At 36.1% G+C, this 14,205-nt stretch overlaps 1 protein-coding gene across 1 annotated transcript; it reads left to right on the forward strand.

The window, feature by feature from the left end:
• The first annotated feature begins 809 nt into the window (after positions 1 to 809).
• On the forward strand, positions 810 to 7,885 carry LOC131663980 (L-lactate dehydrogenase B chain). Its single transcript, XM_058934792.1, has 12 exons — positions 810 to 1,026; positions 2,910 to 3,042; positions 3,456 to 3,921; positions 4,199 to 4,440; positions 4,679 to 4,839; positions 5,831 to 5,963; positions 6,334 to 6,451; positions 6,568 to 6,741; positions 7,023 to 7,196; positions 7,293 to 7,410; positions 7,513 to 7,636; positions 7,721 to 7,885. Exons 2-12 carry the CDS (start codon positions 2,917 to 2,919, stop codon positions 7,883 to 7,885), a joined length of 2,001 nt encoding a protein of 666 aa, XP_058790775.1. The 5' UTR covers positions 810 to 1,026; positions 2,910 to 2,916.
• The last annotated feature ends 6,320 nt before the right edge of the window (positions 7,886 to 14,205 follow it).

Raw genomic sequence — 14,205 nt, forward strand, 5'->3', positions numbered from 1 at the left:
TTCGGGATGTATTTTTGAACCATCCGGCGACGCGTCCCTTCTGCTACGTTACGTCAGCCTATTCTCTGAGGTGTACGTGAGATAGTCCACGCAGCAGGCGCGATTGCAGTAGATCTCACAACTATTGCTTGCGCGCTTATTCACGGGATGCACTCCATAACGCGCGAGTTAGTCCTGCTTTATTTGATCGGTGCACAAATTCGTCGGTGCATTCAGAATGACGATCGTTCATTTCACAGGAATCATATCACTCTCGCATTAACCGCGTGGGAAGTATCAAAGTTTAGACAATCAATTGCACTCCGTAATTTATTTTCGCCGCGTTTTATTTGTCGCCGCCAGAAATATCCAATAAAAAGCTCGCACACTTTTTTGCGCATGCGTGTTCCCTGCATAATTCCGCGAATTCTTTTCTCAGTCTCAATGCATTTCATTCATTTTGTTTCATTCGCTATACTTTAATTTCATTATTTGCAGAATAACCATATTATTTTATAAAACACATTTCAACAAAGCGAAAACAAATTTCGAGTGTTACCATGTTATTCGAAATACTTCCAGTATTCTTGCGTCATATTATACATATACATTAGTTTCAACAGGTATCAAGACTATTACAACAGCTCGTTAAAAATAAGAAGCTTCGAATTTGTCAACGAGATGTTTACTAAACATTGATACTATTATCATACCAAATATTCGCGCAAACATCAACAATCATTGCCAAGTAAACAGTGGAAAAGTGTAAGTGTAGAGAAAGTATACAAATATATATATAAATATCATTGGAGGTTAGGATGACGCTAAAGCGTATACGTAGGAAGCCGCACGTTCTGTAGCGCGCGCGCGGCGCGCATACTCGCGGCTGTATAAAAGTAGAGGAGGCAAGGCCAGTTCCTCCAAATTACACACAGCTGCCGAGTATAAGTCAGTCGTGCCGGTTCCTATCGTGCTACAACCCACGGAAGAAATACTTGCCTGCAGGTGCGTGTCAGTCTATTGAGGATTTTGGAGCACAATCACAATGTGAGTACGCTATCCAGGACAATTTCATCACTGTTATTGTTCATCTTTCTTTTGGTTTTATTGCTGGATGTGTCATCATGCGTACGATTGTTTACTCGCCGACTTCCATTTTACATAGGATAAATATTTCTGTATATATACATATACTTGCCTGCGACTCAGTTCGTTTAACTGGGCTAAGGATATTTCAAGGAGACCGAGAATGATAATATAATTGATTACTTGCTATTTGATACATACTTTGTTTCAGATACATTTGAATAATAGTTTTTTTCAGTTTAGTTCAAAGATTTTGTTAACGAGCTTTTAAAAATTATATTCGACTTTTTAGTCAAATTTGCCAATTACTGATTATAACAGCAATTAGTTATTAGTCGTATCCAACTCCAATCTATGTTGTTTATCGAAAAATTACTTATTTTCAGAGATAAGATGTATATCCGATATATATAATATTGTAATGGTCAAAGGTTGCATTTGATTGAATGAAACTAAAATCATTCATTCACTTATTAATGATAACGTTGGCAAACAAAAACAAATGAACTGTCGATAATATGCTTATTTTTCCAATCTAACCAATAAGTATTTAGTACGTCAAATTTGCAGGTTTTGTCATCTCACTACATCACAATAACTTATAATTTTCAAATCATTCAAAATGTTAGAAGTAGCAATATTACAATGCAGATCATTTTCCCTAAAAGCTTTCTCAAATATTTATTTCAAGAAAAGTTTTACGTTTACTTTCAAGTCGCAAGATTTCCTCGCTCGCTGTTGCTCGCAATGTTGCCCACCACCGGCAAGGTTATCGTTAAACGCAATCGATACACCATCTAACTGTCTTTCCAAATAATCAAATCTATTTTCAAAGCTAGAAAATAAGTTGAACACTCGAGGTATAGCAGACGTACAATATAAAATAAAATATCATCCAATTGTAACCTCGCTAAAAGGAAGTCACGTCGTATACGCCGTCCTATTGAAGCAAACTGCCACCGCAATCTAGCGTAACTCGTATCCTGCGCACGAAAACCCATGCAATCCTCGCGTCGTCCTCGCGCCATCCTCGCGCAAACGCAAAAATGCGCAATCCGGGGCGGCGATTGCGCGCTCGTTTGACTTTTCGCGCTCGAGGCACGTGGCCGTTACGGGAGGGATCAATACACTCTTCGCCTGTACGAGCTCCAGCAGCGGCAGCGCGCCGGTTATTTTATATTGCCGTCAGATCACCTCGGCCTCACGTCTAAGAAAAGATACACCTCCGGTGTTGCCGCGAGGTTGTATTTTCATGCCTCGTTCCTTCTTTTTTGTCGTTGCTTTTTTTTTTCTCATCTGTGATTGTGCGATGTTTCAAACGACGGGCGAGTGAGGCCTGTGCACGTGCTTTTGCCGTCGTATCGATTGGAGTGTTTAACAGACAGGGGGAAAATAGGGAAAACGTGACTATACTCACAGTCTCGACCTTTCCGACCTTTACGGGTGGATCGCGCACATAAAATTCTTCTTGTTAAAGCTATCTGTGCATAGGTGAAAGTTGTTTTGCGCGACGCAAATTAATTTAAACATAGTTTATCGGAATAGTGATATATTTGCTCGAATACGACGTCGGCTTTTCGAGTGAGAACTATTTTGTTTTAATTTTTCTGAACATTACAAGTTTTTGTTGTTAAATATATATTCGAGAATAAATAATTTAATGGCCGTCTTCTAAATTGGTTTCTAGTTGAGTTTCTCGAAGTTTCATACGACAAAGTTTTAATTACCTTCATCGCTTTCGTGATGCATCTATCGAGTTACTTACCCACACAAACTTTACATTAATCACAATTTGACTACACGAGAAAGGTGATTAACTTTATTGTACATTGTTTGTGTTTCAGCTGTACGATGGCATCCGTAAAAGAGCAACTACTCCACACAGTGAAGGAGCCCTCAGAAACGGGCAACAATAAAGTCACCGTCGTTGGTGTTGGCCAAGTCGGCATGGCTTGTGCCTTCAGCATATTAACCAATGTAAGGCTTATTTATTCTAATCAACCAATCTCGCCGATTGCACATAAATTATAATTGTAACGAGTTTGGTTTGTTTCGACCACTCAAAAAGATGAAGTCATTTCATTCTCTTCTCTAAATTGTATTTAATTTAGTATTTTTATGTGGAATCTTCGTGATTGCGATTGAACGGTTGAGTTGGAAGTTAGCCAAAAACCCTGGAAAATTTGCAAAATATGCAGAAGTTATAAATATATTGATAAAATGTTTTCTCGGTCCGTATTGGGGTGCCCAAAAATGAATTTCCGAGCAAAAGCGCAAGCTTCAAGGCAAGAAAAATATTTTTTTTTGTACTTTAGCGCTGAACGATTCGCTTTCAACCCGAAGGAAATCGTGCACGAATCTTTTCGCAAATAATTTTAACGAAATTGCAGAATGTCTCGAGCGACCTAGTGCTGATTGACGTGATGGAAGACAAACTGAAGGGCGAAATGTTGGATCTGCAACACGGCAGTTCCTTTCTAAAAAACGCCAAGATAAACGCGAGCACAGACTTCGCCGCAACGGCTAATTCCTCGATATGCATCATCACTGCAGGCGCACGTCAGCGCGAAGGCGAGTCAAGATTAGACCTTGTTCAGCGCAACACTGATATCTTCAAAGGCATCATTCCTCCTCTCGTCAAATATAGTCCAAACTCTATTCTCCTTGTGGTATCGAACCCTGTGGATATTTTGACGTACGTCGCGTGGAAATTGTCGGGTTTCCCGAAGAATCGTGTCATTGGCAGCGGAACTAATCTTGACTCGGCTAGGTTCAGATTCTTGCTTTCTCAGAAACTCAATGTTGCGCCTACCTCTTGTCACGGCTGGATTATCGGTGAACACGGAGATACGAGTGGTAAGTTTTTTGGTCGGAGTTGGATTAAAGCAAAAACGAAAACTTTATATTTTTGAATTAAGCAGTACACAGTTTATTTACTTTTTTTAAAGGAAATAAGGAAAAAAATAAAATCCTTTCTTTTTTGAAATATCAGATCCGTAAATTAATTAACAGCAGAAGAATTCACTACCAGATAAAACCAGAACTAGCAATAAAAATATCTTTGCCAATTGAAATCACATCAATCAAGGTCCAATCAAGGAAATCTGATTGAAATAGTTTTGTTGTCTTGCAGTGCCAGTGTGGTCAGGCGTGAACGTTGCCGGCGTACGGCTCCGTGACATCGATGAAAAAGTCGGCACCGAGTGCGACAAAGAGAACTGGGGCGAGATTCACAAGCAAGTCGTTGACAGCGCTTACGAGGTGATCAAACTCAAGGGCTACACTTCCTGGGCTGTTGGCCTCAGTGTTTGCAATCTCGCTTCTGCCTGTCTACGTAATTCCAATCAAGTTCATGCGGTTTCCACCAATGTTTGTGTAAGTCTCTGACTCTTCAAGATTAAAGGCAATCCTTTTTCTTTTCTAAGTGAAAAATAATCTTTTTTATCAATTGACAAACAATAATGATCAGTTATTTTACAATACTTTTTAATTTAAATCTTTACAAAAAATATCAAAACTCCGTCTTTCGGACAGTAAAATTGAAAATAACTTTCTAGTTGTCTTTGAATTGAAGTCAAAAACGTGTATTCAAAAAATTATATTTCTTTTTTAGGGATATCACGGAATAAATAGCGAAGTATTTTTATCGCTGCCCTGTGCACTTGGCCTTGAAGGTGTTCAGTCTGTTGTTAATCAAAAATTGACAGACAAAGAATGTGAAATGCTTCATAAATCCTCCGCAACCATTAATGAGGTTCAAAAAGGACTGAAATTTTAATTGATGTACAAATACTTAGATAATTTTTACACCATGACTTTTTACTGTAATAACTATTTTGTTTCTATTTAAAATACCATCAATTTCTTTTCTCACATTGATTTTTCATCAGTATTTTTGATCGACGTAGTTCCTTGGAAAAAAGTATCATAAAAAAAGTTCCTTCCGTCAAGTGATGCACCAAATACTTATCAATATTATTTTATAATTTATTGCATTTGCACTTGCGTGTGTCTGTGTATTGTGAAAGTAAAACATTGAAATCTGCTGGATCGGTGTTATTTGTATTTATTGACGAATAAATGTCACGCAATAAAACCTCGTTGTATTACTTTGCATTTCATAATATTATAAGTTATTGTCTAAAACAAGTTTTTATTTTGAACGAGACGCTTGAAGTTATCAAAAACAGAATGATACCAATAAACGGCAAAATTCACGCGATTATTACAATTTTGGTTTGTTTTGATTACAATCAACCTTTACAGTTTTTTTTCATTTATTGAGTTGCGAAAGTACAAAAAATGTAACAAATAAAGCACGTGTTATAGAATGGTGCTTGCTATCAATTTACAAAGAACTTTTTCTAATTTTAAGTTTGTAAACCGTATTTTCGGATCACGTTTACCAACGCTTTTAGACAATGTTACCATTTATAAAATATTATTATCGTCGACATCAAGAAGAAATTACTGCAATGATCCCACGTACGATATAAACTTTTAGATAATTACTGCCATCGAATCATTACAATTACGATCATCCATTATTTAACAATAAAACGTTCATTTCACAATCATTAATTATCCTAATTAAGGTACAATAATTTACTCTCATTAGCCGCATGTTTCTTCACAGATGAAATTGATTTTCTGAATAATTCATACAATCGGGTGACAATGTTACATTCACAATCTTTCAAGTACAATCTTTCTTAATAAGTAAAAAAAATTAAATTATGCATTTGATTGATTATGTCGTTTCTAGGAAATCGCCACCGTGTCTGAAAGATCAACTGATATGCAATGTCGTGGAACGAGTCCAGGATGGTATGAATAAAGTGACCGTAGTAGGTGCTGGTACGGTAGGAATTGCTTGCCTCAATGCAATTCTCTTCCAGGTAAGTGAAGCCTCCTGCTGTATCGTCGATGAGCATTGTTGAATGTCAACGTGATACCTTATCGAATATATCACATCAAAGAATAAATTTGAATTCAATAAGCGAAATCTCGTTGATACTTTTAATGAAGGACGGAGTTTTATCAAACAGAAATTCTCGAATAAATTTCAAATGAAATTCATGAAGCTGCGTAAGATATTAGAATCTAAGATTGTTCATATTCAAATGATATTAAGGCAAATTGAGTTTTCTAACTCTTTAAGTAAAAACAAAAGTAAATCATGATAACGTACTTTTTCGTGGCGATTCGGCATTCGAACATTGAAAACACAAACAAATTGCACAAACCCGACTGCGTACATATCAACAGAAAATCAGCAGCCACATCGCGTTAGTAGACCCTTACCCGAAGAAACTACAAGGCGAAGGTATGGACTATCTGCATGGTTCAGTATTCCTGGGCAATCCTCGCATCGAGTACGACACCGGTGAGTCGAAGCCAGAAAACAACGAGACGATCGCGTCTAATTCGTAATCCATAGATCATGCAAGGCCATGTGTGCGTATCACACAATGCCGAGCGCGTAATTTGTATGCCTTTCAGACTTCTGCATAAGTAGCAATTCGCGAGTGGTGATTATCACGGCCGGGGCGCGACAATTGAAAAACGAATCGAGGCTCGACTTGCTGCAACGCAACGCCGACATTATTAAGAGTATTATTATGCCGCTGGTTGAGTACAGTCCTAAAGCCGTTTTCGTTGTTGTCACCAATCCAGGCTAGTAATTTTCCACCATGCTCTTCAATGTTTTTACTCGATGTGAGCTTCCATTTTTATAATCTTTGTCACGGGGACGTGCGCTAAAATGACTCTTCTGAAAGTTTGCTTGCGAATCATATAACTACTGTTTTTATTCAAGTTTACATGAATCTGCTAATGTATTCTGCATAAAAAAGTATCTGCTTGGACGGAGATTGAAAATTGATTAGGATGTGCAAAAATTTTTCCCGAGTCAAAATCGAAAGAGATCTTCCTAAAACATCAACCCCTACACACAGTGGACATACTGAGTTGGATGGTCTGGAAAATGAGCGGTGTACCAGTAAACCGAGTGATGGGTTCGGGCACTCATCTAGACTCCGCGCGTTTTCGTTATATGATCGGCCATCGACTTGGCTTGGCCCCGACTTCGGTTCACGGTTACATTATCGGCGAGCACGGTGACAGCCAAGGTAAATCGTATACCCACCGACCTTTCGATTTCGTTCGAAAAAATAAAGCAACCAAATGACACACGTTGACACATGACGAATAAATTGCGTGCGTAGTGCCATTGTGGTCGGGAGTAAGCGTGGCAGGTGTACAGCTGCGTGAGGTGCAGTCTAACGTTGGCCTGTCTACCGACGATGAGAAGTGGCAGGACGTCGCCAGCGATGTCGTCAAAGCGTAAGTCCTTCAGCCTTCAAGAGAGGAAGTCGCCGCGATCGAAGGGATGATAGTGCAGCGGTGATTGATGAGATTGTTTATTTTATTCTTATTTTGCTTTAGGGGAGCTACGGTCAGGTGCTTAAAAGGATACTCGAACACCGCGGTGGGATTGACGGTCGCTGATATCACCAAAGATATTTTGCGCGATGCCCAGTCTGTCAAACCTGTTTCTACCCTCGTACAGGTATACAAAGACCCGAAATGCTTTAAACATACGTGTCCATCGATCTATCGCTTGGTCGCCAACATTGTGATTTCTTTGTGACAGGGACACCACGGAATTGGTCACGAGATTTTTTTATCGCTTCCATGTAAAATTGGCCAAAACGGCATCAGTGGGGTTGTTCGGATGCGTATCACCGAGGCTGAAAAGAAGATGCTTCAGGCTTCTGCAGATCAAGTGTATAACGTTCAAAAGACCATCAAAATCTAATCCATTTAATTCCGATTTAATAAATTACTTGATATTTACGCAAACGATTATTTCATTTTTTCTTTCCGCTTTTGTGCAACCTGCGCTATTGAAATTTAACCTGCGTCGTTTATATTTGAATTGTCCTAAAATGCTCGATAAAACGAAGGTCATTAAGTAAATTGCACAAATTAAAAAAATATGTAATGATAAATATGCATGATCTATTGAATCGATAAAAAACAGCAAACAATTTTATTTTTCAGAAGATAGAAGTAATCAGACAACATATTGAGCAACGAAAACTATCCACAACATCGATTGAGCTTTTGGCTCAAACAATGAGTGTCAAACGTCAATTGCTCAAAATTTCGTTAATTAAACTGTTGTCAGTCATACGATGTTGCGACTCAATATAACAGCTGAATATAATATTTAATCATAGGACTGAACCTACCAACAAAAAATCAGAATGATTAAATCACTAGTTGTCAGGTCATCAGAAGATATATATTCCAATGTACGAAAAACAGCATAGACATCACATCAATGGATCATTAAACGATGCTTCTATCAAGCATCCAGAGAAAATGTATTACTTTTTAGTACTAGAAATAGTATGTAGTTTAAGCGACAGCAAAGGTCAAACCCAGTCAGGAAAAAAAAAATGTGTTGATTGTTACTGAAGCGATTCAATACTTAGATTTATGAATAAAAATCTTAAGCAACAAATTGTCTTACTATTTCCTATAATTTTAAAGCATTGAATTGAACAAAACTAATTTTAAATCTCTTTGAGAGAGAGAGAGAGAGAGAGAGAGAGAGAGAGAGAGAGAGAGAGAGAGAGAGAGAGAGAGAGAGAGAGAGAGAGAGAGAGAGAGAGAGAGAGAGAGAGAGAGAGAGAGAGAGAGAGAGAGAGAGAGAGAGAGAGAGAGAGAGAGAGTTAAAAATGTAGTTCAAAAGTGGGGAATGCTCTACGTCGGGATATGGAGCTGAAGCGAAGTTCAGGGACGATTGGATAACGCACGCGTTTTTACAGTTGCGCAGAACTATATCACCGTTAGGTCACTTATTGACAGGTGGCAGAGTAGTTAATCGATGTTTTAATTAGAAGTTTTCGTTATTTGAAAGTACGGTTTTGTTACCGGATCGGAAAAAAACCACGAATCTTTCATCGAATACAATGTGTTTTCAAATATAATTCTATCCGATGACATGGAAATCGGTTGAGGTTAAGATACTGCATGGCTATTTATAGCATTTATACTGCACAGAGTGATGCTGAATGCATCATCTCATTTGAAGCAATAAGGTGGAAAAATATGAAAATTATAATAATTATTACGATACGGCGGTTAAAAATTTACTACGTCGTTACTTGCTGATGTCAGTGTACTTGAAAATTTTATTTAATACATTTTTTACCGAGTCTACCGTTTGTAATTAGAAATTTGTTTAACTCATAAGTAAGTACAAATTTCTATAAAAGTTTTATTATCGTTCTATTGACACGAGCTTGAAAAAGTAAAGATATAAAGTTAAGTGAAGTTCGATGGATAATTATATTAAGTCCATTTATACTTAAGTCAAATTTTCTTTGCAATAAAACAATGCTATCTGCACAAAAAAGAAAAGAAAAGTCGATTGTTTCAAGAAGCTACAAAAAAATTAGCGCATCTGTACCACAACGTTGCTTAGTTAATTTTTGATTTCGAGGGAAGAGAAAAATTATCAAGTGTAGCTTATTCAAACGTTTTAGAAAGTTAGTTGAAAATGGTGCAGATATGGAAGCTAAAGATGCTAACGGTTTAACATGAACGTAGGAATATATTATAATTAGGTAGTCCAGTGATTGTGAAATTATTGATTGAAGCCAGTTCAGATTTGAATGCCAAAGACGTCAATAGTCTGACTGAGTTAAATCTTCTATTTGAGCATCCGCCTTGGAAATCAAATATAAGTGAAAATTTACTGTCTTCGCTTGTTTCAAAGGACTGTATAATTAATGACTTGAGTTATCTATACTGATTCTTACGGTGATTGTCCAAAGGCTATCGACGAGTTCATCCGTCATCTTGCTGATGCTAATATGGCTATAAAAGTTTGATCATCTTTCCTGAATACGAAGATAACACACCGCTTTGTGCAACCATTGATGATTGGACCGAGTAAGCTGCGGCTCATCTTCCAACGCACAGCGCTGACGTTTTTGCTGAAAACTCTAAAAGAGAAAATCCGATTGATGGCATTTTTACGAAAGATTATCTGCTGCGACACTATACACCGCTGACGAGGACGATGAAAGGCACTTGATCGAAGAAAAAAGTGTGACAGAGCTTCACATAGCGTGTCAGCTGTGTAACGAGATAATTACGCGTGAAAGGGCGCAGGTGTTGATGCTCAAGTTCACAGTGACTCAAAGATCTGGCTTGGATATACGTCGCTTCACACCTTTCTCGTATATTTTATAACGCGTCCAAGCATAAGAACACTTACAGGATAACGCGCTTGCTATTGAGAAACAGAGCTGATGTTATAATTGCTGATGTAAACGGCAAAACGCCAATATAAATTAATCTTAATGAACATACAAAGTGCGCACTCGCTCTTAATTTTAATTATTTGTTGTAAATGTGAAAGAGTTCAAGTTTTTAACTATAATTTTTTTATTCTATTCTACGCAACAGATATTGTCATAGAGGATGAAAGATACATTATTTTTCTAACGAAGAGAGAGAGAGAGAGCTCGATAAACCATTGCTAATCCTGTCAATCATCAAGGAATTTCTCACTTTCACATGGCCTGTACGCATAACGATCGTTGCTGTGGTGGAGAGATATTTAAAACTCGACGTGAATTTTAATTAAACGATGGATTATTTTTCTAAATATTATTCTGGTTTCACGTAGTTATATTTTGCATCTGCTCGCCCGAGCCGTTCTCTACGTAACGATTTATCATCATTGAGAGCAATTGAACTGCTGCTAAATTACGGAGCCAACGTTGATGCAAGGGAATGATTGTTTGATTTTCAACGTTGATGAAAGGAGGACAATACGTCATTGCACTTCGCCGCTTAATATAGATCTTATCTTCATCTACTGTACGAGAGAATTCTTCAGTAACTGTCAAAAGTTTGATCATTCGTTTGTTTTCTGTAAAATTTTTGAATCGGTGATAATATTGGATATCATTTACAAGATAAGAGCTGACCCTGATGCAAAATATTTTTTCGGTAAAGTACCTCAGGATTATGTACGTGATGAGAGCGTGTTTAATTTCTTTGATTGGTGCTGTTGCGGAATTCAGTGATCGTTGGTCAGCCTTTAGAATAAACATACTACCACTGTCAATATCTATATAAGATATTGAAGATAGCATATCAGCCATGCACTGAAGCTTACAAGTCCTGAAGAATGACAATGACATTTATATTACATGCCGTTACAGATAAATAAAGTTGTATAAGATAATTTTATATGCTATATTTGCTATATTTTGCGTAGTAATGACTTTTCTTTCGGAAAGTTTACTCCGAGTCAGAGTAACTCTTCTTTTCTATAAATATACCAAGATTAATTCATTGTCAAAATCATTACTAACTTATAGTTCCTATTAATTGTTATTGGAAATATTAATTCTTTAATTATTAATTTATGATAAATTGCATGTTTATAAGACTGAAGCTGTATATATAGTGGTGGGCAATCCAGTGATCGTGAAAATGATAGGTTTATAAAATAAAATTTGTCACTGAAATGTTTATTAATATTGAAACTAACGCATTCATAAATAATTTTACTCTGGCTAATGAGTTGTTGAAAACGTTTTATTGAAATTTATGTAGTTACGGACAACTTGTTTTAACGTTATAAAATACAATTTATAACTGACATGTTTATTAATATTGAAACTAAAGTATTCATAAATCATTAAAATCTAGCTAGTGAGTTGTCAAAAGTTTCTTATGTAAATACGTACATTCCTCAATTCAAATATAAGCTTATTTTTATATTATATTTAGAAATACATGAACGTTTCCAAAAATTGAATATTTTATAAACATTTCTATCACTGAATTGTTATCCGTAAGTTATTTTGAAAATACTAATCTTGTTGTAAAAACATGCTGCATCCCATAGAGTATATTCACTTCCACACCCACATTATCCTCCTCCCCTTCGACGGGAACATTTTTTATTACATCCTTCATTGTCGCAACTAGCCTTAACTGCAAAAAAAATCTTTACAATTGTCATTTTTCCAATGTTATAGATAAAAATATTTATTATCTTAATAATGGAATACATTTAATATCACCGGTAAAAATTGGACGAAAAAAAATTGCATCAATTATATAAAATAATAATTATGGACATATTTTGATATTTTTATAATGAAATGGCATTGAATATTACAGATCACTTGTTCCATAATTACAAAATAAAATTTATCATTGGCATGTTCACTATTAATTTATTATTAAAATTAACATATTCATGAATATGTTAATTTTAATAAAATTAATTTATTATTAAAATTAACATATTCATGAATAATTTAACTCTGGCTAGTCATTTGTTAAAATCTTTTTATGAAAATACATACCGTTTAATGTATATATCACTATTATAAGATGGAAACAATTTTAATAAGCTATTTTCAAACTGAATATATTTTATTTGAATATTTGAAATATGTATTAAAAATCTCAATGTTTCAGTCTGTTACTGATGGCAATTCGAATATTATTATAATTAAAGACGAGGAGATCCAAAATTTTGAAAATTTCCGTATATTAGGAAACCAACTTGATTTTTATCAACTTTACTCTCGTTTTTTTAAAGTTTGATATAATTTAAATTAATTTTTAGAATCAATTTAAATTATTAAAATGTATTCTTAAGAAAACTGTACTGTATTTTCAACAGATCTAATTTTTCGGACAATAAAAAAATATACTTGCCTTGCTGGTTCATAATTATCGAGATAAAGCACAAACAAAGTAAAACTGAAAGTAAAACTTCATTTCTCTTTTGTGGTGTAACAAATAGTTTTCAACTGAAAAAAGCTTTCAAACTGAAGAAAGTCGCGATAGCATCAAAATAAAGTCTTGAGCATTGGAAAGTAAGTAATATTTTATTTTTATTGTTTCGTTGTCTTATCATTACGTTAATTGAAGCTTTTTTATAGTTTATTCCGATAATTGTCGCCTTAATTAAGGTATAAACTCCAAGAGGATGTTGAGTACGTTAAAATTATAGAACTTTTACTTCTGGCAAAAGTACAAAGACGCTCAAAGATATAGTTTGAACAAACTTATCCATGTGGTTTTAAAATGGCTCTACGAAAATCGATGCTAAATGTAGTTCATTGTAGTTTACATATAAATATTGAATTATTACATTAAAACCATGTTTAGCAAAACGCTTAGTTTATACGTATATAACTAGAAAAATGTTTGAAACTCCATGTTTATGGTTTTTTAATAAAAAAAATCAAATTGTAAATGGTCAACATTACACATAAAATAAGGCCTAACTATTTCACATCTCACGTTACATTCTAACACACACACACGTAGCGAACCCCCTCACAAAAAGATCGCCATTCACTTTTTCAAAGAAACTCATAGCCTCGCGGAAAGGCGGAAGAATCATTAAAATCAATTTCCTCTGTCTCTCTCTTTGTCTGTCCCTCTGTCTCCGTTGTCTCTCTCTCTCTCTCTCTTTCTCTCTCTTATTAAAAAAGAAACAAAGACAAATGCAAACTGTAAAATCTTCATAGCGCCCGAGGCTTAGGCCTTGGCAAGGTGAGTGCGAGCTTATTAAATCGGTTGCCAGGTGTCGCTGTGACACTCAAAATTAAACGGCTTTTTCTCTCTTTCTTTATCTCTATCCCTCTCTCTCTCTCCCTCTATTTTCCTCTCTTTTTCTCCCCCTCCCACTCACTCTTACTCTCTCACTTGAAGTAATAAGGGAACCGAGTCAATGTACGAGATGCCCAAAAATTATGCAGGTCTTCTCTTTCCTTATCAAAAATGCTTATCTGTCTGTGATAAAAGCGCGCACGCATATATTATACTTATTTCAAAGTACATATGGAAGAGATCGTTATCAAATGACATCGGTTAGCTAGAATAACGCGTCGAAGTCGTTTGCACGTAAACACAAAGCGAAATGCAATCGGTATCTGCGTTGACGAAAATCGGCGTGAGTTGCCGAGTGACCTCAGCGAAATCGATCCTCTCGGCGCGTAGCTTCGCAGTGGAAAAGTACCGATGACGACCGTCAACCCTCGGAATAATGGTCGAACGTGACCAAGTTTAAACGGACGCACG

Source organism: Phymastichus coffea, unplaced genomic scaffold (assembly GCF_024137745.1).
Source record: "Phymastichus coffea isolate CEN01 unplaced genomic scaffold, Cenicafe_Pcof_1.1 PCOF00039, whole genome shotgun sequence".
Taxonomy (NCBI): domain Eukaryota; kingdom Metazoa; phylum Arthropoda; class Insecta; order Hymenoptera; family Eulophidae; genus Phymastichus; species Phymastichus coffea.